Genomic DNA, 26,943 nt, shown 5'->3' with positions numbered 1-26,943 from the left:
AGAGAAAAAAAAATGATTGCTTAATACAAAGGCAGTGGAGGCTTGTGTACGTAACAGTATTCGTCGAAGTACAAATCCTTGTTTCACAAGTGGCACGATGCACCACATAGGAACTATTTTGCTACGAGCCTCCGGTACATTTGAGAGCATAAGTAACCCTTTGAAGTTTGAAGGAAGCATTGTTATGTTGTTGTAAGTTTTGAGAGCTTTTCCGTGTTGCACAGGTGTGAGTTTTGGGTTTGCGGTGATTATGTTTGCTAAATTATTGGTATAGCGTAGGATTAGATTAATACACAAGCAAAATAGTTCAATAAGTTAGATTATATACTTATTTTATTTCCAAAAATGCTATTATCTCCAGTGCAATTGACGACCCTATTCAAAAAAGAAAATTAACGAAATCATATGGTATGCGTTTACACGGAACTTTAAAGAATTTTGTTTATTTTGACATGCACTCAAATTTTACTTTTTATGTATGGTAATATGTGTGTTAACAACGTTACGTTGTGTGTTGATGGTTATTATCATATTTTTCGCAATTTAATTAGACCCAATTAAATAAGTTCTTCTCGGTTGAGTGTCTTATTTTCTCTTAAATCGCTTCCGAAAATACTTAACAATTTAATTGGCTGTCCGATTCGATGAATCCATTGGCCACTTTTTGTTCGCCACTATCGCTGTGCGTCTCTCTTAAACGCCCCGTAGCAGTATAGTACATCACGCAGCTGACGGCAAGCAGCTCGTTATGATGAGTGCAAGCCGATGGCAGCTAGAATGACGCTGATAAAAAGCTCACTTATCACTTTCCCCTCCGGTGGCGGTGGTTGTCCGTGCCCTCGCAGGAACACCATACATCAAGGGGTGTCAATGAAAGGAGATTTATAAGCTCTAAACGAATCGGTTCTGTCAACCGCGAGAGTTACGTAATCAATAAGAGAAAGCTGTTTTGCCCGTTGCATGACATTTTCTCTCGGCACGATCCGGTCGGGCAAACCGCCACCGAAGGTTGCCGCCGCCTAGCTGCGTCTCTTTCGTATCCTGTCTGCAGCGTTTCCCTTAATCAGTGCGCTCTATTTTTATAACATGCTTTATTTATTTAGCAAACCACCACCACCAGCCTTGCGCCAGCCCAGCGCCAGGAGTGTACGAGGAAGCACGCTTCTCCGGCCACTCGATACGTTGTCTCGCTCGAGACCGTAGCTGGTGCTACCGTGTGTACGCTGGCAGTTCACGCTCGCGCTCTTGATCCCTGCACTCTCTCTCGCTCTCTTTCTTCTCGACGTCTCGGCGGAAACTCTCTCGCCTGGAAGAGAGTGCATGCAACAAGGGAAAATCGAGCTCGAGGAAAACTTCACCGGAGCACGGTACGTTCAGTATCGCATTATCCTTGTACGAGCGCGCACCTGATGGTGAGGAACAGCTGCATTTGCGCGAGGGCACCGGTCGTGCATACCGAATAATCGGCAAAGCGTTCGGCGTTCACGTGGGAACGAGTGAAGGTGGCATATCGGTTCCGTGAGTGAGTGTGTCTGTGTGTGCTCACACACATAAGCCCTCTCTCCCCCCCCCCCCCCTTCCATGGCTGTGTATCGTTGAGTGGTGGGTGAGTGTAGATGCATGCATGTGTGTGTGTGTGTGTGTATTGAGCATGGTGGGTGGAAGTGAAAACAAAGAGCCACCTTCTTGAAGGAGTTAAATTTCGCTGGGCCACCAACTCGACTGCCGAGGGCAACGTAGTGCTCTACTCGATTACGGCCGTGCGGGAGTGTTTGTGAAGCGAATGTGTGTGTGTGTGTGTTTATTTTTTGTTGCCTTCCCACACAAGTACGATAGCACATGGTGAGTGAAAAAGGGTAGCGACATACAGAACACGCTGGATAGAAAATAAGAAAAGCATCTAAGCGCTAGCAAAGCACGAAATATCACCACCGTCATCGTGTCGCCCCGTGAACCTTCTTGCGGAAGTTGCAGGCCGCACGAGTGAAAATAAAGCAATTACGGTGGATTAAAAATTAAACCCCGCAACATCAAAAACAGCGAACAACAGCGTGCGCGGGAAAGAATGATGATTATGTTTTTTTGCCTCGCTGGCTCACGTTGTGAACGATTCAGTGCGTTGTCCGCTCGACCCGCTTGAAGCACATTCGACTTAGTAGCTAAGAGCCGCTGGTCACCCTTATCGTCGCCGTCGAAATTATCATCCGCAGGAAATGCATTTGTGCTACTAAAATGCAGCTCAGGTTAGCTGCGAGTATTTGCACAAGCGAACCGAGGAGCGGCAGCTGGACGGTGGATGAGAGCTGCACATGCAACGTAAAACAAATATAATTCATCGCCGCAGTGCCTATTGGAATTTCAAAATCGTTTCAGTTTAGTGCTAGGATTATTGGCAGAGAAAAAGAGAGAGAGCGATGAAGAGGGAGAGATCGGAAGCGATGGAGATAGAAGAACAAAGAGCAAGTGCATGAATGTGAAACCAAATCGAGTAGGCGGTGAGTGTGCAAACAAAGTTTGTTAATGGATGCAATCGATCGCCGAGTGCATTTCACGAATGGTTGGGCCGGAAGTGTATTTGAGAAGAGTGCAATTGATCTAGAAATGTCCGCGGTGTAACAGTATGCTTCATTTTCTATGCGGATGATGATGGATGATAATGTTCTAGAAATTAACTGAAAAAAATATAGGAGTTGGATGAGTTTGCTCGATAGTTTTATGAACGATACAGACAAGCTTTGCACTACCATCAACCGTTGTTTTATATGTCGTTGGAGCAGAAATTTTTATTTATCAGAATGCTTAGTTTAAAATTTAATATTTGTTGTACCATGTGTGCAAGTTCTCTTCTTCTCAACTCAAATCAAATGTTTATTAAATTTGCATCGTAAAATATAATGTTAGTATGTTAATATATTTACGATCTATCATTCATAGCTAGACATTCATGTTTGTACACCAAAACTCTTACATGTATAGATTATGTTTACAACCATTTTAACAAACTTCTTGAATTATTAATGCTATTTGTTTATCAGTACACTTTTTCGCCGAAATACGCGACTTCTTTTTTTAATTTGACAGTTCTTTGAGCATATTGTACCTATTTGACACAACAAACGTCGTATGCATAATAAATTCCCCTTGTGGTCGAATTAAAAAAAAACCCATTTAAAAAGGTTGAAAACCGTAACATTTAGTTGAAATCAGCATTCATCATTCATTTAATCAAAATAAGCATTAATTAGACTATAAAACTCTAAATTCGAGTTACGCTAATTTTCGAGACACGCTATTGCCTCCGGTCCGCATTAATAGCGTATATAGGGGTATACCTGTAATTTAAAGTACTATTATAATTGTGCCTTAAGAACAACCTTGTATTGTAGAGGAGGAAGTCGAAATATTTTTTCAAATGACTAAGAATTGATGATTCTTCATTTGTTAGCTTTTAAAAATAATTTATAATTCTCTGTTTGAGGAAGAAGCGGACCTTCCCTACCTACATAGCTTCAGTTCACCGTGTGTGCAATTTGATTTCATATGTTTGTGGTATCACCCTTCGATAAACCCCTTCCACAAACGTTCTAGAGTGAGTTGGTTTTAGCCACTAATACGCCTGCCCGTCACGTGCTACCGCATGTTTATTCTTCAAATAGATTGTGTTTCAACCTTGGACGAGTGCGTTGATCGAATCATCACAATAAATCAAGCCTATTTCTGTCTCGTGTGCCGTTGTAAGCAAACGCCTTGCCTATAAGGCACGATGGTGTTGAAAAAGGCTTCCCAAACAGGCAGCGCGACCCAGTAAAGAAACAACACCACAACTGACAGCAACTTGTTTTCGCCTGTCGAACGCATCGGACGCGAACGCAAGTGGTACAAACGGCGTTTGCCAGCAGGTCCGGGGAGCCGCCGAATAACAACGTCGGTTATGCTTTACCTTTCCCCACACTAACACCCCTTCTCTTCAACGCCCTCTCCCCATCATCCTTCCCCACCAGGATGGCCATCCTTCGCACATTAAATCAACACTTCTCTCGGTTTATGGCAGCAGTATGGTGATGGGTGTTGTTGTTGCTGGCAGCAGGCGTAGCAGCGAAAACAACGCTCGACAACCGCGACAGTTCGGAAGAGCAAACAAATAAACAACATGGAAGTGAAATAAATTCGAATCGAAATTGAAACGAATCTGTGCGCCGTGGCCGCATAAAAGCATGTGCGAAACGCGCCCGCACCGATGAGCGACGACTGGCACACCAACACAGCGATCTACACCACGCGGCCTACCCGTGTGTGCTACTTTTACGACCGTGCGAACGTGATACCTCTCTATATGCGTGCGTGCGTGCTTGCGTGCCAGCTGTGTATGTGAATGGGTTGTTGTGTATGTGTATAGGGGAGTGAAAAGCTTGCTCAAGTGAGGGAAAAGTGTCTGTGTGAATGTGTGCGTGTGATTATTGTGAATCGCTAGCCCCCCGTCCGTAGGAGGATTAAATCGCGTACGCGCCAAACCCGCTCGCGTTGGATCTGGCGCCGGTAACGAACGTCGGCACACCCGCCACAGCACCCGCTGCGTGAGCGAAACGTCCTTTCCCATCCCTTCGACGACAAAACAGAAAAAAAGCAGAGCCCGGCGTGTGCTAACGAGCCCGTAAAGCGGAGACTGCACGATGACTAATCTCGTTAATACCAACCTGGGATTTATTGTCTATGGATTAATTTTTGCTTCGTTCTACGGCAGCGCAACGCGGATATTCGGTGAGTGTGGGCGAAAGAACAAAAGTGGTTTTTACCGCGGGAAGGAGTGCGGCTGTCGCATTAGGATTTCTGCTTCACTATTCCGTTTGTACCGTTCCGTGTGTGCTTTGCTGGGTAGGAGCTTTTGGTTGTTGTTGTTGTTGTTCGTTGCGTATGTACCAAGGAGATATTAATTTAAAATTTAAAGCTCGATGTACTACTCCACCAATGCAGAATCGTGAACCGGTGCTTTGTTTGAAGATATTTTATACTTTCTGTGGATTATCATAGCATGGGCAAAGATAATGGAAATGGTTACGGTAAAACCTATCGTATTGAATTATAACATTTTCATTCTGACTTTTTGAGTTTTAAACTGAAAACTTCGTTGGTCTGTGTAGATGCATTCAATATATAGGCTTAGGGCCTGCATGGGATGGACATAGAATCAATTATTATTGTCATCAGCATCACAGCAACATCGATACCACGATATCCATATTCAGAATAACATTCTAAATTGAATACAAACGCTGACAAAAGTAAATCACATGGATTGACACTACATTGATAAACGCAATGCGTATTTGAGTTTGGGATAGTCTTTATCAAAGTCTATGTAATACAGAGGTCGATGCATAGCTCGATTTTGGTACACCATTTTGAAAGCTTGTTTTGACATCTTTTTTGATATTTGTCAACTGTTTCAAGAACAAGATTATGAACAAACGTCGTAAACATTACCGAAAAAGCTTTCAGACTGCATACACAACAACCAAAACCTTAATGCATCATGCGATGAAACTATTGAAGCTTTTTCATCCAGCTGTCAAAACTTTCCCACGCTTTTTGATCAAATGTTCTGGATGACTAGACCTCTGTATTATATAGACTTTGGGCTTTACATAGGATAGACAACATTGGGCCCCTTTCCGTTTTTAGATAGTAGGCTGAAATTTAAATTAAATTTCATTTAGTTTCAGCTGTTTGCACTGTAGAGCAGTTTTCGAGCAGCTATCAAAGAGGGTTTAATATACAGGTGAGCATATTCCAAGGTGTATGTATTTAGAAGGCTGATTTTTATCGCTTCTGCTTCTCAATAAAGATTTCAAGAGTGTTTTGAGTATTCGTCAAGCTACCAGAGAGCCAGTTCGAGCAAAAGTTTTCATCCGTACTGTCAAAAAGAGACGTTCAAATTTGGTTATTGGGGAAAAAGGCTATGAGTCTATCTGTTCTACATACACTTTGATTCTAGATTCCACAACCTGATTTGTTTAATGCACCTTGGAATAAATGAAAACACCACCTTGTTTTGCATTTTTTTCGAGCAGGTATTCGAATCTAATTGTAGTTTTGAGGTTAGAATTTACTAGACTGAAAATTTCAGGCTAGTTTTGTGTGTGGTTTTGTATGGAGTGTTTACATGATTTCAGCCTCCAACTGTCAAACTCCATACAAAAAAGCTGACTAGAATCGTGAAGGGCCCTATTAACGGAATAGTTAAAAGAATCGCAGTGTCAATGTTTCCTATAAGGTCGACAAAGGATCGGTTTCCATTTCAATCGTGTCTTTACCCGTTTACTTGGAACAATTAAGTCTAGTAATGCTGTTTCAACCCGGGCATGGGTTCGACAGCGAGGGGTTCATGTTCAGAAGCAAAGGCTGTCCCTTTCAAGCAAGGGTACAGTTTATATTCTGTTAAAAAAAAATCTTTGTCCCATTACTTTTGGCAGCCTTTTCTTTGTATTCCCTTTCCACTTCGCAGGAAGTTTCCAGCTTGTGGAATATTTGTAATCTTTTCAAACAGCACAAAGACTACAGCTCAGGGTAACTAAACTAAGATGAATACCGTGTGACACTCGAAGCTTTTCGCAGACAACCAGTTTATCCGACCCGGCTTCCTTTTGATTACCATTAGTAGTAAGTTTCCATGACCTTTTCTAGCAACCCACACCCCGATGGAGAAGGTTGGGGTATGGGAGGTGGGGGTTGATAACCCTTTTCAAAGCAAACAGTAAACTTTAAAGCTGCACAATCTGAGTTAAATCGATGAAAGAGCTCCCAGCGGATGTGGCCATGCTGTAGGCAGGAAAGTGTTAGTAAAAGCAAACCTAATCCAATGTGAAAATCAGTTCGTTTGGGCCGGGCTGGAACGGGGCCTTGCAAGGACGCAGAGGTAGTTTCGTGCGGGTTTGAAATCCCTTTTGTAACTCAGCGCTTGGCAAGTACACGACAGCCGGTTGCCTACGGTGTGCTACACCGATAAGAAAAGTTTCAGGATAGTATTCGCCGCTGGGTTGGCTCTTCTTTGTGCCCTAATGGTTGCATCGAATTGTTTTGCACTGGTACTGACCTTTTTTTTTATTTAGCTGTGGGTAGCAAGGATGAAAATTAGTTTGACAGTTCGTTTGTTTCTGAGTGCGTCATGTGAGTTGAAGACTGTACATGAAGTGAAGGAATTTTCCTACAATCATAGGAAATTGCAGTGTGATTACAACCGTAGCTATACGATGAATATTCTCAAAACTGTACAATAACATCCGGAGCTTTGTAAAATGCTCTTCGGTAGAGCTTTTTTTATTCGTTGGAATGTCACAGAACGCTTTTTCTGGTAATGGGTCTGGTTCGAAAAAAAACGTTGTGCCATCGACTCTCTACATGACTGTTATGCTCATGCATGGAAGCCCTTTTGTTATCACGGGCTTAAAAGTAGCTTCTGCTCGAAATTTCCAATTGCAACATTATCACACGAAAAGATAAAAACACAGGTCGTCAGGTCGCTCTTGTTTGTATGCAAGGAAATTTTAGCTACATTTCCACGAAAACATAAACTACCTCGTATAGCTAACGTAACGTAGTAAACGGTTAAGCGCTTTATAGAAAAGTTTCATCTGAAATCTACCCCCACGCACGTGTGTTGTTCCTGTGCATGGTTACAATAATGGTTGATTGTGTAGCGAGCAGCTTAAATTCGTTTCCACGAAACGGAATGATCCTCCCCAGGGGGCTCTAGAATTGCATGTCCCTGGCGTTCCAAGGCCATGTTAAAGCACACCCGCTCTGCGCTGCAAACAAACAGCAACAAAAAGAATATAATATAATCCCTCGCACAACAGAACCGGCCAAAACGGCACCGCCCGTCCATCATGTCATGTGTTTGCCCGAGGGGGGGCAGAGCAAAGCAGAGTGGGTGAAAAGTTCTACCAGCTGCACCATCACATCGCATCTGAAAGCTCGCACCATTGTGCGCTGGCACAGTGCCAAGGCGGAAGAAAACGTGAAGTATTATCGATTTACGACCAGGTCGCACATAAAAGCGCTCGAAGGAAAAGTGTCGTGGTCCGATTGAATACACCCTGCCGCCCCGGAGCGTTGAGCGCGCGGTAACATTGGGCGGGACGGGGCAGACGGCGTGTGAAACGGAAACGGATAGATCGTTATCGTAATACTCTTTCTTTTGCCCGTCACCCGTATTGTAATGGTGTGTAGCCGTTTTGTACAGCGAACATCAGATGGATTATATGGAACGGATATTCTGATCATTAGTAGACGAATGCCACCGATCGCCAGAATACCTTTCTAGTCCCGTGCTGAATTGACTCGTTACACACAAACTGCGGGCAGTGGCAGGGTGGGTTCAAGATGTGCTGGAGGGAAATGCGGTTACTGTTGCTTGGCGAGAAGAAAAGGCACAGAGGTTTGTTAGATATGAATACATTTTGAAAGCTTGCTGTGCTATGTTATTGCTTTGGCTCGATGGGACGGGTTTTGGATGACACAGGAACATTATACCGTGCGACAAGTCCCTGTAGAATCGATGGTCGGGTGCAAGAACAAAAAGGACGGATGGAACTGAATGTAGCAGCGTGTAATTTGCATTGTTTTTATGTATCGTCAAGTCAAGAAAATGGTTTAACATTTTGATAAAGGATCTCTAGAGCAAACTTCAAAAGCCTTACATTTCTAATATTATTATAGAGATACCAAAAAAGTTGAAATGTGATGTGTTTTCATAATTGATTTATATATGTTGACAAAATAGAAACGGAAATCCAATGTAGCTTCTTCTATTGCATCCATTTTGGCGCAACAACCTACATGGTCATGCTGATCTAAACCGGATTTCCAGACATTTATACCGGGTTACTAATAGCATTAGTACCACGTAGCTAAATGAGACGTACTTAAGAACAGTCAATGAATTTGGAACAAGCTAAAAAAAATCGTTTACTTAGCAAATTCGTGCTGGACCGACGTGTATAAGTCTGCTGTTACAGTCTATTGTATGTTATGTTGATTTTATTCGAAGAACGTATACATGTTTAAAGACATATAATTGCAAGTTTCAACATTCATGTAGAAACAAATTAAATGACAATAAGGTGTTTTTACCATTATTTAATCAATGCCATTAAATGGGCTTGAAAGGTCAATTGCTTTACACATAATTTACTGAAATAATTCCCTTTGATGCTATTTTGTGTATTTTGTATATTTGTGATGCAATGTTTGCTATACGTGATCTACACGAACTAACATCGATCCTAAACTATAAATTGCAAGCGTAATTAAACACATACAATTTGCTACCAAAACCTCTCTGTAAAATCATAATTTAAAATCATTTGACACACAGGGTACAGTGGTTCAAATAATTGAGGATAAAGAGGATATTGAAGTTCAGTGTTATTAGCTTTAGTTCAGCTGTATTATTTTTATATCTGTTTACTATTTTTCTTTTCCTCGTTCTGTGATATTTTTATATTTACTTTGACAGAAGAAAAACGATAGACTCGGGCGATCATTTGATTAAATATATCGATGGAATGAAGGGAAGGGCTTGAAAACAAGGAGTGAGTTTTTTCTTTTCTGAGAATAGATGATCCTTGTCCTTTTGCATCCTTTTCTCCTGTCTCACGACATTCGGCTCCGTCGCTTATTGTTCCCCCCTTGTTTTTGGCACTGATAGACCGAAATCTGTTGGTTGTATTATTTTATTTTAGGTCATGTGTTTGGCTCCAAAAACGCTATCATAGGAAGCATTTATCTTCGTAAAGCCAGCAGCAGAAGTAGCAGCAGCAGCAGCAGCAGCAGCAGGAATGAGAAATTGGTTGCCCAGCTTCGATTGGCAATGATTGCTTTGATCGTGGGGAGCGGAGCAAGCGCACGGGTGTACATCCTGTACGGATTGGTGCTGATACCTCTCCCCTGATAACCTTTGCCGCAGCGATGGGCTATGGACATTGGACGATAAAACAAAGCGGTGCGCTCCACTTTCACCCATTTTATTGAAGAGATTATGAGCTAAGAGAAATAAATTGCTTCTTTCCGGTGGCACGTCAACCAGCACGGATGTGAAAAGAGCTGATTCAACCACAAACAATCACCGGTGCAGGCTGGCGCTGCTGGTCACCCGGTTTGTAGTGTGTTTCTTTTATTTCTTATTTTTTACCCCCAGCAGCAGCCGCCGATGCCATTTCCCTTTGATCCGGCCGCTTGCGTTTGGCTTCAAGGGATAGGATTTGGTTTGAGTGGTGTTATGTAAGAGGGCGTGTGATAGAATTTGGTAGACATTTTCCACCCGTTATTCCAACGACTGTGGAATATTTTGTTTTTTTTTTTCTCTCTCCAATGGTTCCGGCATTTCAATCCGGCCCCGGGTGTGCCATGTATCGGCTGAAAGTTTTATCGGATCGGAGTTTTTTGTGTTTAGATCGGACCGCCCAACCCGGGTTGATTCAGATTCGCTTCGGTTGTTTCTCGCACATCATCAAATTTTGAAGAAATCGCCGAATAAGAAAGAACCCAAATCTAGCGCAACGAAGAATCGAAACCGTGAGACCAAAGAAAACAAAAAAAAGCAAAGAAAAAAGGATAGCTAGCGGACCGACCTCCTTAACAAAGGGGAACTTGTCCCAACCCCGGAACATGCTCATTGTTTTTCCGCCACTGTCAGCATGATATTGCAGGCTTCTTTTTTACGCTGGCCCGATCCGGCCTTTTATGCACGCTGTTCGGGGCGAGAAAGAATGGTGTTGAAAACGAGAAGAACTTTTCTCGCAAAACTATTAGCAATTCAAATTTTGTGCTGCAGCCGGCTACGGTCACAGGTTCATGGGAATGCGCAACGGCATTGAAATCGAGCCATTGAGGCTTTTGTCTACGGTCGGGCACGGTCGGTGGGACGGTGACGGTGGCGTTAGGATGCCGGGCAGACGAGTGGGAATGGCGTATCGAAATGCCGTTTCTGTGTCGATTCGTTAAGCTAAATTTATTTACGTTTCATGCACTTGGCACGGAATGGAGCCGCTAAATTGGAGCGAGATTGATACGGAACGGTGTGGTAAAACAGCACTTTTGCTTCTGATTAAAATTAAGCTACGTAGGTTGTGTAATTTAGGGATGAGTTGATAAAATGAGGGTAGATATTGAATGTGGTGTAGATTTAGAAATTACAAAATTACTACGAAATGCAATCTAAATAGAACATCCTAATTAATTTAATCGATGGTATTTGAATACGTGTATTTTCAAATTCATTCAATAATATACTCTATTTGAAGCGTTTCTCGCAAAACTATGATTCATTCATTCGACTGTCGTGTACGTTTTCGATTGTTCTTAATATTTGCATACTATTTGTGGATTCACGACTACCGCGTTTAACATTCGCCGTACCTTGAATGTTTTAAAAACATCTTCTATATGGTGTTAACGTCGTACGCGAACATGTTGGCCTATACAGGCTTGCGAGATTTTACAGGGTTTCGAATCATATAATGGACTACTTGATCCACTCGGTGGAATGTTTGAAATGGTAAGGGGATGTTTGCAACGTTGCTATGGAGGTTTGCATGCATACCTATAGTTTGATGTGCACATACAGTTTGATGTGCATGCATTTTTATTGTTTGTAGGAAATAATATTTCAGTTGTAATTTGAATTTACAGTAATCATTCTTCTATGTTACATTCTCTACGCTACTATTTCCTCTCTGCTGCGATATATTTCCTAATAATCAAATATAATCAAATTACCCCCTTCTTTAATTACCCTCATTACATCTGATTCAAAGAACCAGCCTGGAATCACTGGGCTACCTTCAAACCTTCAATTTTTCAAACGATTTATTCCAATGCTTTGAACACACCCTTAAGAATTTTCATATTTAAATACATCAGAAAATGTTGATGATGTGAAGAAATAGTAGAATTTAATGTTGAATCGGATTGGACGTAGGAAACAGTTACATAGTGAATAGTTATTGCGAATAAATTTTATTACAGATTAATTACAATTTATTTCTAAGGATCCTAAAACATGTGTTGCTATAGTTATAGCTGGATAGCTGGATGCAAACCTCCATAGCAACGTTGCAAACATCCCCTTACCATTTCAAACATTCCACCGAGTGGATCAAGTAGTCCATTATATGATTCGAAACCCTGTATTCAGTACCATGCAATCCTGGCTACATGGGGGAATGGTCCATTCTATATTTGTAATCACGATGGACATATGATTGAGTCGTAGGAATTGACGACTGTACCACGGGACCGTCCATCGTACCGATATCTGGCTAGTAATGTCATGTGATCGAACACGCGCTAGCCAGGGCGGCCTTCCAACACCGTTACCGTGCAACCGGACACATGGAGACGATTTCACTAGCGTGAAAAAATAGCCAAAATAAACATCACGCCTAAATGTATGTACCCAGCTGTTATCGTGTACGGTGCGATGACATTCGTTGAAATGCTAAAATTTTCACGTGCCCACACATGACGTGAAAAATTCTCCGTACATCTGATTGTTTTTGTATCGACCTGTCATCGTATAGTATCGAGTGTCATCGAATTTGGCAGCACGCTTCACGGCGCAACGCTATTTGGTGGGATGTCTGGTTGCACGGTTAAGGTAGGTTACGTTTTGCCGATGTAAGCTGCACTGAAGAGAATTCTTTTCGAAGTGGTCTGTTCGGTGCTGGGGATTGAAATGGAAGTGTTGGGGCAAAGAGGCCTTACCTTGGGTAGTTGGACACTCCATACTCATGAATTGACTAGACTAATATTTGTGTAGGACGAATCAATCACTGATGGTATTATGTATGCTTAGCTTAGGTTGCGGGCGTAGATATTCAACAATATGTCTTGATTATGGAGGAACTGGTTTTTGAAAATTGCAAAAATAAGGTCCATATGTAAGGTCATACAACTGAACGACTTTAGTACGAAATTATAACTTTGTAGCACCTATGATTTGTGTGAGTAATTTGTGTTAATATAGATAAGGAACGTGAAACAATTTCAATAAAACAAATACATACACAATCAACCCGCCCCACTTTTGCAACAGTTCGTATTAAAAACAAAAACTGCACACACACACATACACATACACACACACAAAAGCACACCAAAAGCACTGAACCGTCGGGTGGAAAATCAGTGCTTCACCTTTGAAGTCGAAGGTCTTTTATCTTTCCATGTGGTGCCTTTTACTTTCATGTCCTTAACCCCGACCTGGGTCTGGGCTGAACCAAATATACAAATTTGCCGTTTGCGTTTTCAACAGCCCCAGTGCACTTTTAGTTGTCCCTTGTGTGTGTGTATGTGTGTGTGTGTGGGTGTGTTTTTTTTCTCATTCGATTCCCTATGGCGGAGAACTCGCATTTTCCTTTCCGAGTTTGGGTTTGGCGATCGCTTTTCCAACGTACGTGTGTTTTTGTTTGATTTATGTAGCCGTTGCTTCGGACCGGCGGTTCACTCCCCCCCCCCCCCCCACACTCCCTAGCGACTCGCCCGACTCTCGTTCACCCTGTCCCGCATCATTCCGACGCAGTAGGGAAGTAGGGCGTCGAGCTGAAACGAACGAAACCCTTTTCGCAGAGAAATTGGCCATCCCATGTTTTAGACCAGGCGCGCGCGCGCGAGCGCGACGTTGAATCGTGATTTCCGGCAATAGTACGGCCGGCTGGGCTGTATTTTTTGGATGGCACGACACTTGCTAGCTCGTCGCCGCCACATGCGACACTGGTCGTCGTCAGCCGTGTCCCCGAGTCCCCGGCACCCGTGTTCGGTACGGGCTTGACGTTGATTTATGTCGGGCAAATGGTGCCATTTTGTCGGTCGCATAATGGAGCAAAACCTCACCTTCCATTGTAGCGTGTAGCCGGTGTGGCCGGGTGTCGCGGTTGCCCTAGCCCTAGCCGGAACGATTCCATACGCTAATGCCAAGGGCAGGGGCAATAAAAAGTTATGGGCTTGTTGTTCGTACGGTGGCCGCTGGCCGTTTTAACGCGCGCAACCCGCCACCCGCCGTGTGTTTCGCTTTCGTACACTTTATTTTATTTTGCCATCGAATCGTATAATTTTTAATTAATTTTCCAACACGCCGTCCCGTGTGTGCGTGTGTGTGTTTTTGTGACCGGTTTTAATTTATGAGACATTTGAATTATTATTAGCATATTCATAATTTTTAATTTTCTAGCTGCATTTACAACTAGCCACTTCGTCTAGGAAACAAAGCAGAAACTGAAACGATGCATTGCGTGATGGTGATGAGCACTGTTGTTAGAGCATTAAAATGGGACTCTCCCTCGCACAATGATTGGGCTGTTTAATTCGATGTTTTTTTTGTCTAACCTAATCCTTTGCCATTGCCCTTTTTGACTCTATTTTTTTTAATTTCTCTCCCCCTTTTCCAAAAACCATACAGATATTGAAAACATCCCGGTCGTTAAATACGTAGCGGTGGCCGGCCGGAACGTTACCATCAGCTGTCCTGGAGTGAACGAGCACTCGCTAATCGATACGCTCATTTGGAAAACCACACAAACCGTAGCCGAGTACGTTAATGGGTCGCCGCTGGTAAACAACCCGAGGGTAAGCTTTCCAATCTGCTCGATTTAACTGTTTTCTGTGCGTGTGTTGATGGATGTGGGAAGGGTAGAGCGATTTTTTGTTGGCTTTACCCATCAAACAGCACTATGGAAACTGTTAAACTACAATCAAACAAATACTACGGTGTTAGCGCTCTACGCTTCGTTTGCTGCGTTGGAGTTTAAGCACCAGCGAAGTGAAGTGCGTTGCTACACAAATCTAATCACTGCGAACCAATATGGAGGTGGTTGTTTGCTTAGAGTTGTTGAAAAAAAAAACTCGAATGAACCTACATGTCATTCAAATTACTTCCTATGGTTCGGTTAGAATCGTGTCTTGATCCGCACTGTTTGCATTTAATCAACTTAATGAGCAAATTCTATGTTTGCCCTTGTGCAACATTTTGTGGTACACCATATTTATTCATCATATACAAACAAGATGCACACTGTTGCGGTACGTTCAAAGCTGGATCTTCCTGGTAGCTGCACGTACCTATGCTACAAACTCGGTGCCCCACACGAACTCAGTGCACAAAGTCACTCAAACTAGAAATTAAATTTTGCAATTTCGACGATACTATCATTACATTCTAACTGTCGCTGCACAGATCACACTGCTGCCGGGCAACTTTAGCTTGCACATCAGTCCAACCAGCTCGGCCGATACGGCCGAGTACACCTGTCTGTTCAACGACCGGCACAGTCCGGAAGCGATAGCGGATCTGCTAGTGCAAGGTAAGAGTTTCATCTCTCATTCCCGTTGTGTTTCCTTTATTTTTGTGTTTTTTTTGCTCTCTTTCTTTCTGCACATAGCAGATATGGCAAATTGGATACCATATTTTTACCTCGCCCCTTTTTACAACGTTCCCGTTTTTTTTTTCTCGCCCGCTCACAGACGTGCCGGATCCTCCTGGGCGACCGCTGGTGGTAAGCTTCACGTCACGTTCCGTCGATTTATCGTGGGCCCACTCGCAGGACGCACGGAACGCACCGGTTACGAATTTCATCATCGAAACAAGGTAAATATTGGTAGAGTCGCTGCTGGTTTACCGATGCAGGAGGGTACTGCAAGCTGGCCGGGTGCCCACCCCCCTAGCAGCAACTTGTCCGAAATGAAATGTCAAAATTTTAGGGAGAAAACAGGGAGGATTCGGTGTTCTCTTCTCTTCTCTTTTTCGTTTACCGTGTTCACACTAAGATCAAAGCGGGTCGTGCTGGAATGAATTTTCGATTTGCAATGCGATAGTATGAGTTTTTGAAAGCAAACTAAGCTGTCTTTCGAAGGGACGGTACATTTATCGGGCGTTTGTGGGGTGTACAGCTAGGGGGAATAGAAAGATACCCTTCACGCGTGCCCACACTAACGTGCGCTTGTCTTTGGCAGGGTCGGTGAAAATGGAGACTGGAATCAGGTGCCACCGATCTACACTAAATCACATCTAACCACGTACCAGGTGACGGAACTGCTACCCTTCACCGTGTACAGCTTTCGTATCATTGCCGTTAATGAGCTGGGACATAGTACACCCTCGAAGGAGTCGTACTACTTCGTGACGCTGCGGGAAGGTAAGTGCAAGGGGGTGACGAAGAGATTATGCGTTTGCGTTGAATGTTTAAATTGGTTTATTTTGCGGAAGGGTACTGTGGGTGTAGTTTTTGTTAAAATACGAAGGGGGTTTCGTTTAATTCAGTGGGACAATCTAAGAAGTGTCACACACGTTAAAGCATCACTTAGAATAGTTTCCTTACTATAGTTCCTATATATTGAATCAACTTTACAAGTGGAGAAGGTCAATTGAATGGAATTAAGAATAGTTTTTTTTAATAATAGGAAAATGTTTAATTTTGCATAGTTACATTCTTAAAGACATCAATTATATCTAAAAGCCAAAAATAAAATTCCATTTGTTGGGCTTTCTATTTATAGAAAAAGTCACATAAATGCGTATAAAGCATTTTTATTAAATCTACTTACATACAGAAATAGATATATTTGACATATCTAGGGTAAGTGTACCAATTATGGCTTTATTATGCCATCAAGATACGGATTTTACTTTAGCATAAATAATTATTAAAATTTTAAAAGTTTATATGATTTCTTGTGGTATAAAATGTAAAGAACACGAGATTATTTTTATTTTGACACAGAGATTGTTGAATTCGTAGAAAATTTCAATTGAAAATTGGATCTAAAGGTGGCTATAGCGTTCCTAGATATTCTCCATAGCCTTACCACTTGTGGCTGTGGGCCAAAACTCGATGGTTTTTAGACTAAAAATAATTTTGTTAAATTTAAATCAAATAATGATAAGTTCACTGCAGGTTAAAACTTGTATGTAAACACCATTGAACAAGTAAAATTAATAGTATCATATCTCCGTTTTCTATCACTACAATGCACTGGTTGTAGTGGTTGTAGCCACACTCAATCAATCGCACATTTGATGGGGCTAATCCTTCTAAATCTATAATCTAAACTCTATCCTTGGGTTCTAGACACAAATTGACTGTTTTAGAGCGAAAATATTGTTCGTTACAGCCATAATTGGTGCTATAGCTACAATTGGCACACTTACCCCACTGTACTTTCAAGTAAAAATCAAATGGAATTGGAAATGAGATTGAAAATTCAAGGAATATTTTATCCTATGATCTATGATAGTCATATCATAACATTGTTCGAACAAGTTCACAAACACCGTGCACAACTTTCCTAGAAATTAAAAGTTTCTAAGCACACTTTATCAGATGGAAAAGACAACTTCGCGAGAAACAATGCCAATATTGAACGATTCATTCGAACACATTCGAACACTGCACAAATAATCCTCGCTCCGGGAAGGACATGACTTTTCCTCCGAAACAGCACTGCTTAAACACGATTGCCCGGAACATGCTTCACCGTTGTTGTTAACCGTCATGTTGTCTGTAATGGGAAAGTTTAGAGCATTATTTCGTATCCGTTTTGCAAGGCGCCACGCCAACCACGAATCCGCCCGTCTAGGCAAGAAGCAACGCAACCAAACCAAAAAAGAAAACCACAATGAAACATTCCCAACCGAACCGTCTTCCCAGTTTGACGATCTTTGTTTTGGCAACATTCTGCTGCATGAAATTAGCATTTGATGTGCTTCACTCGGCTCTAATTTGCTAAACGAGAAACATTCTTTTGGCGACGTAAAGAAATGCGAAGAATTTTCTTTCCGCAAACCCTCATCCACTAATCGTGGCCCCGGGCTTCGGGCAGGCAACCTGTCTGTCTTGCTGGAAAACATGAGGATGAGGGCGAACAAAAAAAAAAACAAAATCGAAAAAAAGCACACAAACCTCGCGTACACCTTCGCACGGGCAGCAGCTGAGCCAACTGCTTTTAAAAGCAATCTTTTACGAGCGCGTGTTTTACGTGTTGCTACCGCCCCAAGAAAGTTAATAACAATTCCGGAAACGGTAAGTGTGATTGGCAAATGGGTCGATCCCACACCTGGCGAGGTGTTTTCCGACGGTCCGCCCTTGCCTCTCCCGCCAGCTCGCGTGTGGCGCCATTTAATTACAATTATGGCATAAATTTGCATAAATTAAAACGATTCGCCTTTCGCCGTCGTCGTCGTCGTCGTCGTCGTTGTTGTCGCCGTCGCCGGCAGAACATCGGAACCAGGTACAGCAGCAATGTGCAGCATTTCTTCGCTCTTTTCGCGCTTAAAAGGGGATCCTTTTTGGGGTGCGCTGGGGCCGAAGACTGTTTGAAGGGATTTGCGTACCGTTTAACCCCGGTGTGTATTTGTTTTGACGTTCGTTGATTTGCGAAGCCCCGCGAGCGCTAGCAGTCGGGGTCGGAACTGGAAAGGGGCAAGCAGCGTAAACACACCGACACATATAACATATCTATCTGCGAGTGTGGTAGGGGATGGTAGGGGTAGATTTTGGGAACGGACGTTCCGCAGACAGCAATTATCGCCGTGCACCCGTCAAAAGGGGTTTCTGTTTGCTGTTTATGCGTTGGCAGGATGGGGTTTTTTATGGCAGAGAGAAAAAGTTGCTCCCATTTTAATGTGTACTTTAATTGGGTTTTCCAAGCCGTGGGAAGTTATGTTTCCAAGCAGGTTTTAGGAACGTTTGTGTTATTTTTGTCAAAATATTACGTAAAGAATGAAGTTGTTTATTGTGTTCAAAAGGCTTATTGGAAAAAAGACAACAAAAGCAGTTGCGATTGAACACAATGCTTGTTTGTTTGTTTTCACGTTGACATTGATCTCAGGAGTTGAACTCGTAAGTTGATTTCGCGTACATGTTTTAGCTTTTCTCAATACCGTGGCACTCTTTTACGTTTTGTTGTGACTTAAAGCCACACTAAGAGGTGCATAAAGTCAAACATTCGCAAAGTCTCTAAGTCAGTGGTTTTTAACCTTTTTGAAGCCTCCCTTCCTCCATGTGGGTGTATGTCATGAATTTTCCATTCTGGACCGTGCAGAATCCCCTCCCTCCTAAAGTTGTAAGAGGAGAATATAATCCTCTCTTACAACTTTACGAGGGAGGGGATTCTGCACGGTCCAGAATGGGAAATTCATGATTTTTGTCGATCCGGTTTTTCAACTTCTAAACGTGTCGAAACTGCATTTGTTTCGCATGCAGCATTTTGCCTTGCAGCATTTTATTTTCTCAGTCTCGTTCATTGCCTGTTTCATCATGGACCATTTCCCACGATCATCACATGTCATTTTAGATGCTTCATCTATTGTATTGAGTTGGTCTTGAGTTGGCAAAGCCGTTAGCGCAACAAAATTCAACGAATCGGTGATCGGAATTGAATAATCTTTGCTCACTGCCCACAAATCACTGCAAATTTTAGTTTTTCACATTTTCAACAACATTCTACAATGTTCAGCTACAGCTGATGATTGGATGGTTCATCGTTTTTTTCGATTCTTCCTTTGATGATACAAATATTCTAGTTATGGGCCATTGCATTGTGTGAAAGTTTGGTCGAAAATTTTACTCCCTACCCCTCTCCTAACAATGTCAAAATTCTCCTTTAAGGAGAGTCTAAAGTCTAAAAACTAATCTGTTTCAAAAATGGACTATACTTACAGAATGCATTGTTATGAAGAAATACACTTTCTTCACAATACAATACTTTCTTGATATGTGCTGTCTCAGTTTCTTCCTGTGCAGTTGTTTGACAAGAAAAGGCCTAATATGTAACGTATCAACTAAGTGTACAAAATTGCGAAAAATTCTGCAAACTTGCTGAACAGCGTTGCGAAATTCCTTCCACTGCTATCACATCACACACGCAAAGAGCGGGAGCTATCATATCACACGCATTTAATAATTTAAATTTCCATTCCTTCAATAAATCATCATTATGCTCATACTCCACTCCAGCAGCAGATACGTTACATCCCATAGTCAAACAATATACTTAACATATACGCTCCCCCTTGTATAATGCCTATCTTTTACTTATCTTCCATTCTCCGTGCACCGGTACCGATTGAAATCAACGCAACGAAAAATGAATGAAATAAATCAACGATCCACCACCACCACCACCACCACCACTATCGATGAGCAGCACCGACCGGCAAGCCGGTAACGACGATAGCGCACAACACATCCGCCACCTCGGTGTACATCTCCTGGAAGCCGCCGCCACCGGACACGATTCTGGGCGAGTTTCTTGGCTACCGCATAACGTACCGTACGCGGGACCGCCATCCGGACGACGTGAAGGAGATTTACATTCGCGACAGCACCGTCGAGGTAAGTGATTCGGCTCGAAGATTCCGTCCGTTCCACTCAAACTACCCACGTGCCGAACGGTATCATTGATTGATTTTGCTAACGTGCGCGTCGATAGATAATTTCGTGTGTGTCTTCGTTTCACTTTTTGGCGACGGATTTTTATCTTTATATTTCAAATTCAGGTTTTCACGTTGTGTTTTTTTTTTTGGCCGATGGCGCTCCGACCTGACAATCTTGTACGAAATGTAAAAAAGAAAGAAAGAAAGAAGTGTGCATGATATCGTCGATGTAACACGCGTGTCAAATCTTGTGACATTGCCCCATTTCTTAACGTACGCCTATTGTGCTTGGTGTCTCGCATGATGAAAGTGGGAAAGTTTTTGGAGAAGGAAAACGGGAAAATAAAATGAAACCGAACGGGACTGTCATTTTGTTTTCTCCGACCCAGTGATCCAGTATCGGTAGTGAAGCGCTCGAAATATGCGTTCCATGTCCAAGATTGATGGATAGAGAAATTAAAATTGATTTTATTTGAAGCTTTTTGTTTGGAACTTTCCCAAACAAACGTAAGGGCCGTACGAATTGGAAACTGTGCTTTGATTCGGAGGCAAAGTTTTTCTTTGCAAGCACAAGAACATGTTTGTTTGTGTTTAAAATATCCCTTGTCACTGTCAATTGTAATGTAAAAAAAAAAAATTAGAGTAACGAAACAGCTATGTTACACTAACGAGACACCATTTCGGTGTTTTTGTTGGTTTGTTCCGTACACATGTTGCGATGTGAAAATGTTTTGCTATGATTAATGCGCATCATAAACCAAAAATGAAACCAAACCTGTACCGAACGTTCCGTACCGTGCGCGCACGCAGACGCTTCTGCTTCCGATTCGAGCTCGCAACCTGTGGACCCGCCATTATTATGCAGTTTTCGCTCACTTACGAATTTTAATTTTTCATAAAATATCTGTTCATCTTGATTTACAATTTTCGCTACAGAAACCGAATGCGAGGGCGAAGAAAAAGAAACAGATACACACACACAATCACAATAATGTGCCCGTGGTACGTTCATGTTTATTCAGCGCTGTGCATCAAGCTTTCCAGCTCCGCCACCCTTACCCACACGTGATGCTGTGATGTTGCGATGGATACGGTCCGAAATAAATGGGCCCCGGGGCGGTTGGCCTGAGAGTGCGAGTGCTGTACGATAAATCTACATAATTTCACATTATTCATAAACTTGCCACACCATTTTTCCACCGTTTGCATGTTATCTCAGCGGGTACGGTTGCGCTTCGGCAGTCCAAAGGCTACCGGTTCCATCGGGCCCGACGCGGCGACACTTTTCATCCTTGAGTTGTTACTATCAATGGTACGGTGAACGCGATAAAGACGACGAAAACGACGAAACATGTCAAACTGTGGTACTTGTAGTGGGCGAAAAAGAAAAAAAAAACACACACACAGGAACGAAGCCTGAAACCACTCGCTGCGTTCTTCTTGAGATACTACTGCCTTTCTAACCAACGCTGCATGTCTTTTTTTCTCTCTCTCTTGTGTAATGATATTTTGTTTGCTGTTTGGAAGGGCTTTTTTTAAAGCTCCAATGTTAAAGTAAACAGGGACGACGGATTCGCTTGAACATCCTTACCTTTCTTACCAACCTCCACCATGATCGTTTTCAATTTCACTCAAATCAAACATTTGTTTTTCTCTTTCTTTCGCTCTTCCCCATCACTTTGGTGCCTATTACAGAGCCACGAGATACACAACCTGGAAACGTACACGCAGTATCTGGTGTCGATACAGGTGTTTAATCCCGAGGGATTAGGCCCACCGACGACCGTGCTGGTGATGACCGACGAAGGTGGTAAGTAGTAGAAGGAAGAAGGGCGTGGAAATGGGAAATGGATAACTTTTCCCGCAAGCTCCGGGAATACAAAAGGGTGGAAATGGGGGCGCTGAGCCTGTATGTCGATGCCATCCTTCATCTATGGCTGACCTTTTTTTTCTCTCCCTAAAAGGAAGAAGGATGTTTTAAGCGTACGATTGTACAGCGAAATAAGAATTAAGCTTTGGCTTTACTGTTGGTCAGGTTTGGGGAACATAAATCAGTATTAATGGAAATGTTTTATTTTCACAATCATGTTAAAACATGGGGAAGGCATGGCAATCAAATTAGCTTGATCGTTTGCTCAAAGGAAAGTAGTTTTATCGCAATGCCATACATTTGACATGAGAGTTGCATAGCTTTAGGCGTCTTAGAATAATTGCCACTACATTTGTCATGATAATTGCATAGCTTTAGGCGGCTTAGAAAACAATATAATTTTAATGTTTTGTCTGGTAATAAATAACCAGGTTTTGTCAAGAATGAAAAACAAATACCTATTAATTACTTTACCTAAATGGTTTGAGCGTGATAATACGGGCCTTCTAAAACATTTCTGCCCGGTGTATTGAGTTTCAAATGCGAACAGGTGCGCTAAAATCCCACCTGCATTGAACTTTATCGAAAAATGCTGGTTTGTTTGCTGTTTCTGTACTGTTTATGCTCAACAAACTCCCGCGCAAGTGACGAAATGCAAAGTTGGAATGTTCAGCCATAAATAAAATTGTCCAAACAAAGACTAAAGAATGAGTTAAACCGAAGCAAGTAAAAAAACAGTTCCCCCAAGCGGCGGAATGAAGCGGCTGAAAACTTCTTAATTGGTAGTACGCCGTTTTTGTATGTGTGTGTGTGTTAGTGTCTTGCTGGAGTTTCTGTAGAAGTTGGCGAACATTTAATTCTCCCTTTGATCGTTTCGCTCCGTGTCCTTTGTTTGCGGCGAACAGTACCGACCAAACCGAGAAACCTGAGCGTGCTGGAAATCACGTCAACGACGATCCGCATCAGCTGGCTCGAGCCGGAAAAACGGAACGGTGTCATCCACGGGTACCGGGTGTATTACGTCTACCAGAATCAAACGCTGCTCCATCTGCCAATCCTGAAGAACGATGCGGCCCAAAACTCGGTCTTCTACTACACGCTGACAAATCTGAGTGAGTAATCGCGCGATTGGTCACCCGGGAAGGAGACCGGTGCACCAGGCTCGGTGGTGTATTTATCTTTTGCCCTCCCTGATACAGAGCCCTTCACGGATTACCGGATCATAGTGACAGCTTTCACGCTAAAGTACGACGGCGAACCGTCGGAGGTGTCGCTGCGCACGGACGTCGGTGGGCCGAGCCCACCGAAGGTGCTGAACCTCACCTGCCACTCGCTCGACACGCTCTTCTTCAGCTGGCGGATACCGCGCGTCTACCATTCGTCGATCGATTTCTACATCGTCAACTACCGCAATCTGGAGTACGACGATACGCACGAGATACGCATCTCGGCCAACGCGTCCATCGTCGAGACGTCGGTAGGTTATTGTGTGGCTTTTGCGGGCGCCCTTGCTTTCTTCGTGCTTTTTTATTCCCCCGCCCGAGATGGTTGGACTCGGAGTAATAAATCCCCTTTTTTTGGCGCTTTCATTGGCAGATGGTTATTCCCAACCTGACGACGAACAGTGCGTACGAGGTGAAGGTTCGCGGGGCGACCGTAAGCACGGTGAATCCGAAAAAGGTTGTCCTCGGCACCTATTGTGAACCGATAAAGGTAGGTTTTTTGTGTACGCCGATTGCTGGCTGATGGTTGTTTAACGATGAACCATCGTTGTGGTTCGGTGATGGTATGGTATGTTCTCTTTTCCTGGTACAGATTGCACTCCGGGCGAATTGCGAACAGTATCAGCCGCCTCCGCTGAGACACAATCCGTACGTCGATCAGGAGCTTGTCATACTGGCCGGTATCGTGATCGGGTGTTTCGGGCTGCTGCTCATCATACTGGCGATAGTGCTGTGGAGGTAAGTGACTGGAGGAGGAAGGAAAAGCGTTCACAAACCGTTGGTTGGCATGTTTAGCATACAGATGACTTATTTTCTTCTAGCGTGGAGAGCAAGGGAATTCAATAAACATGCCTTATTAGTTGTATCTTTCACAAGTTTATTCCACAGATTATTAGATATTTTTCGTCCTTTGTTTGGGAGCTTCTATGTTGCTTGTACAGATAAAATGAAGCAATCTTTTTTACTTTAGCTAGCCTAACACTCAATGTAGTATGCCAAAAATTGATAATTAAAAACATACCATTGAAACCAGCAATCAGAAAATCCATACAAATACAATTCCAAATCACCAGCTCCTAAGCCACATCTGGCTTAGAGCTGTTCAAGCGATACGTTCAATGTGCTGTACGGTACAGTTAGAGACCTAGAGTTGTCAAAACGTATCAATCAGCTATTGCAGGAAGACATCAGGAAATATGCATCATTTAAAATCTCGGTGAAGTATTACCTGTTTCCGGATTTACTTTGCCCTTGCCGATTCTGTGTAGGAATACATGCAGCTCAATTTCATAAAACATCTGAACAAAATGTATATTGAACACTATGTCCAGCTCATACGCTCAACGATTTTGCAACGATGCAAATCCGTTACCATAGATGCCATGATTTGGAGACAGCAAACTAACCCACCCGTCCGTAACTGTTCGCCCATTTCACCCTTTACAGGAAATGTTTCCACGCGTCGTACCACGAGGCCGGCGATCAGCGACCATCGGAACGGACCGACCATAAACCGACGGTCCAATCGAATGGGTGGAAAACGTCCTGCGATTCGAACGGTATCGTGCAAACGTCGATACCCTCCGAGGAGTACATCAACGGACAGCAGCAGGCGATGATCGATCGGTTCCATCGCTAGGCCCGAGATGACTGATTAATGGTAGGCAATGGTTGCTGCCGGTTGATGCGCACGTACTGCACGGTCACGAACTGAGCCCCGGTGTCTCTGTGCTTGCAGTAACTCGACGGACGGCCGGTGAGCCTCGCTGGCGGGGACGGTTGATATGCCAACGAAAATCGGGGCGCACCAGGCTGTTACGTATGGAAAGTACCTGACTAGGATAATTTAACGTAAGTCGCTTTAGGAAATGGCCGATATCTAGTGAAACACATCGAAACAGACTTGTTGCGACAGGGATGATGGAGCGTACCGTTCTGCCGCCAATCGTTCCTTCCGATGTATTTTGTTAGTTTATTTTTTCGTTGTATTTAAACATTTTTCTTTCAAACAGTTTTGAATATAGTTTTTTATTGTAAAAGGAGAAAAAATAATAGCCTTGCTATTGTGTGTGTGTGGGAATTCAATCCAACACAGGCTCGAATAACTTGATTCTACGTTCACTATCATCATTATGTTTGTGTCATTCTGTGATTAAGCTTTGCGTTAACGTTATCACTTGCATTCTCAAGATGCAGCTCAGCTTTTTCTTAACCACGGGTTGAGCAAAGCATTCAAACCGGGAAGGAATGCAAACATTTTGCTGGTGCTTAGCGTAGCTGTTAGAATATTTACCGTGAATGTATTACACAAACCCGTCACGCGGTTGTGCAAAGCCACGAATCTGCTGTGTGAAAAGTTGTCGTTTCAAGCGCCTGTGTATATATACATTCTACTACTATTTGCTAGTGCGAAGTAAGGAAGCTGGACGGAATGAATAGTGCTAATAAATTGATGATGAAAACAAACAAAAAAATAAAATAAAAGAAATGTAATGACATTGACTGTGCAACGAAATTGGATGGTTTTACTGTTTCCCTTTTACTCATCCATCCGAAATGGGTCTAATCTGTTTTGGGTAAGTACTGTTGAGAAAAAGATCGAAATCAAATGCAACGTTCATTTTTATGTAAAAGATTATTTTATATCGTCGTACGCATAAACGTAATACACTTTGCAAGTGCAACAATGTACAAGAATGAACGAAGGTTTGTATATACTGTCTGGACAAAAACTATCCGCAACGCCTCATTGTCCGCATTGTAGCGTATGCGGCAAATCTAATCGATTGCATTGCAATTTCGGTGCACATTAAAATTCCAGTCATGCACTTGCAACACAAACGCTCCACGCGTATCGTGCAGTTCATTTTGCGGTCGGATGAAGTTGATACCGAGGTTTATTTTGTATTTATAGTTTATAAATTGCATAGTTGCTACTGAGTGGTTGAAAATTTGGATGGTGGTCACCAATTATTATACACCTTAACAGCCGCATCGATTTCATCAGCCATTAGCCGCAACATATAATCATAAAGGGTGATTCTAAATATTTTTTACTGAGGTGAAAGGTTACAATTGATAGATGAAATAGCTCGCATGTTGCAAACTGTTCCATAATTAATTATGATAACATTCGTGTGTTTTGCAATAAAAACAAACCTGCACTAAATATTTGTTCCGAGCTTGCACAATGTTGCAACACCATGTCACGTTCAATAATTCCCAGTGCATGATCTAAACGGAAGCGTTCCGTTACACCATGCCAAAAAAAAAGGTGACGCATTGTATAAGCACTGATAGTATTGCATCATCGATTAATTATGGAAAGGGTCTGGATAAAATCGATACACAATTGAAACTGCCAACCCTCGCCCATCCCGTTGCCGAACCGAAGTTGTAATTGATTTTGTTCTTTTTCCGTTCGG

At 42.7% G+C, this 26,943-nt stretch overlaps 1 protein-coding gene across 11 annotated transcripts; it reads left to right on the top strand.

Moving 5' to 3' along the window:
- The first annotated feature begins 1,368 nt into the window (after window positions 1-1,368).
- Window positions 1,369-26,033, top strand: LOC120950792 (protein sidekick-2-like). 11 transcript variants are annotated; one of them, XM_040369104.2, is made up of 14 exons: window positions 1,369-1,502; window positions 3,657-4,758; window positions 14,456-14,622; window positions 15,230-15,356; window positions 15,517-15,640; window positions 16,006-16,187; window positions 20,197-20,384; window positions 22,121-22,235; window positions 23,201-23,407; window positions 23,495-23,772; window positions 23,892-24,008; window positions 24,111-24,256; window positions 24,965-25,178; window positions 25,257-26,033. In XM_040369104.2, the coding sequence occupies exons 2-13, from the start codon at window positions 4,671-4,673 to the stop codon at window positions 25,155-25,157; spliced, it is 1,932 nt and encodes a 643-aa protein (XP_040225038.1). In that variant the 5' UTR covers window positions 1,369-1,502; window positions 3,657-4,670; the 3' UTR covers window positions 25,158-25,178; window positions 25,257-26,033. The 11 variants fall into 11 exon arrangements, with proteins under 11 accessions (XP_040225038.1, XP_040225030.1, XP_040225032.1 ...); XM_040369096.2 differs by having other exon boundaries at window positions 4,055-4,758; window positions 24,965-26,033; XM_040369098.2 differs by having other exon boundaries at window positions 4,052-4,758; window positions 24,965-26,033.
- The last annotated feature ends 910 nt before the right edge of the window (window positions 26,034-26,943 follow it).

Source organism: Anopheles coluzzii, chromosome 2, assembly GCF_943734685.1.
Source record: "Anopheles coluzzii chromosome 2, AcolN3, whole genome shotgun sequence".
NCBI lineage: Eukaryota > Metazoa > Arthropoda > Insecta > Diptera > Culicidae > Anopheles > Anopheles coluzzii.
Note: the sequence above shows the minus strand (reverse complement) of the source record. Positions and strands in the feature narration are given on the sequence as shown.

Coding starts and splice junctions, on each gene's coding strand:
- LOC120950792 (XM_040369096.2), top strand. CDS start 4,671: ATGACTAATCTCGTTAATACCAACCTGGGATTTATTGTCTATGGATTA. Junction 4,759..14,455: donor CAGCGCAACGCGGATATTCG/GTGAGTGTGGGC, acceptor AAAACCATACAG/ATATTGAAAACATCCCGGTC. Junction 23,408..23,494: donor CTACACGCTGACAAATCTGA/GTGAGTAATCGC, acceptor TCCCTGATACAG/AGCCCTTCACGGATTACCGG.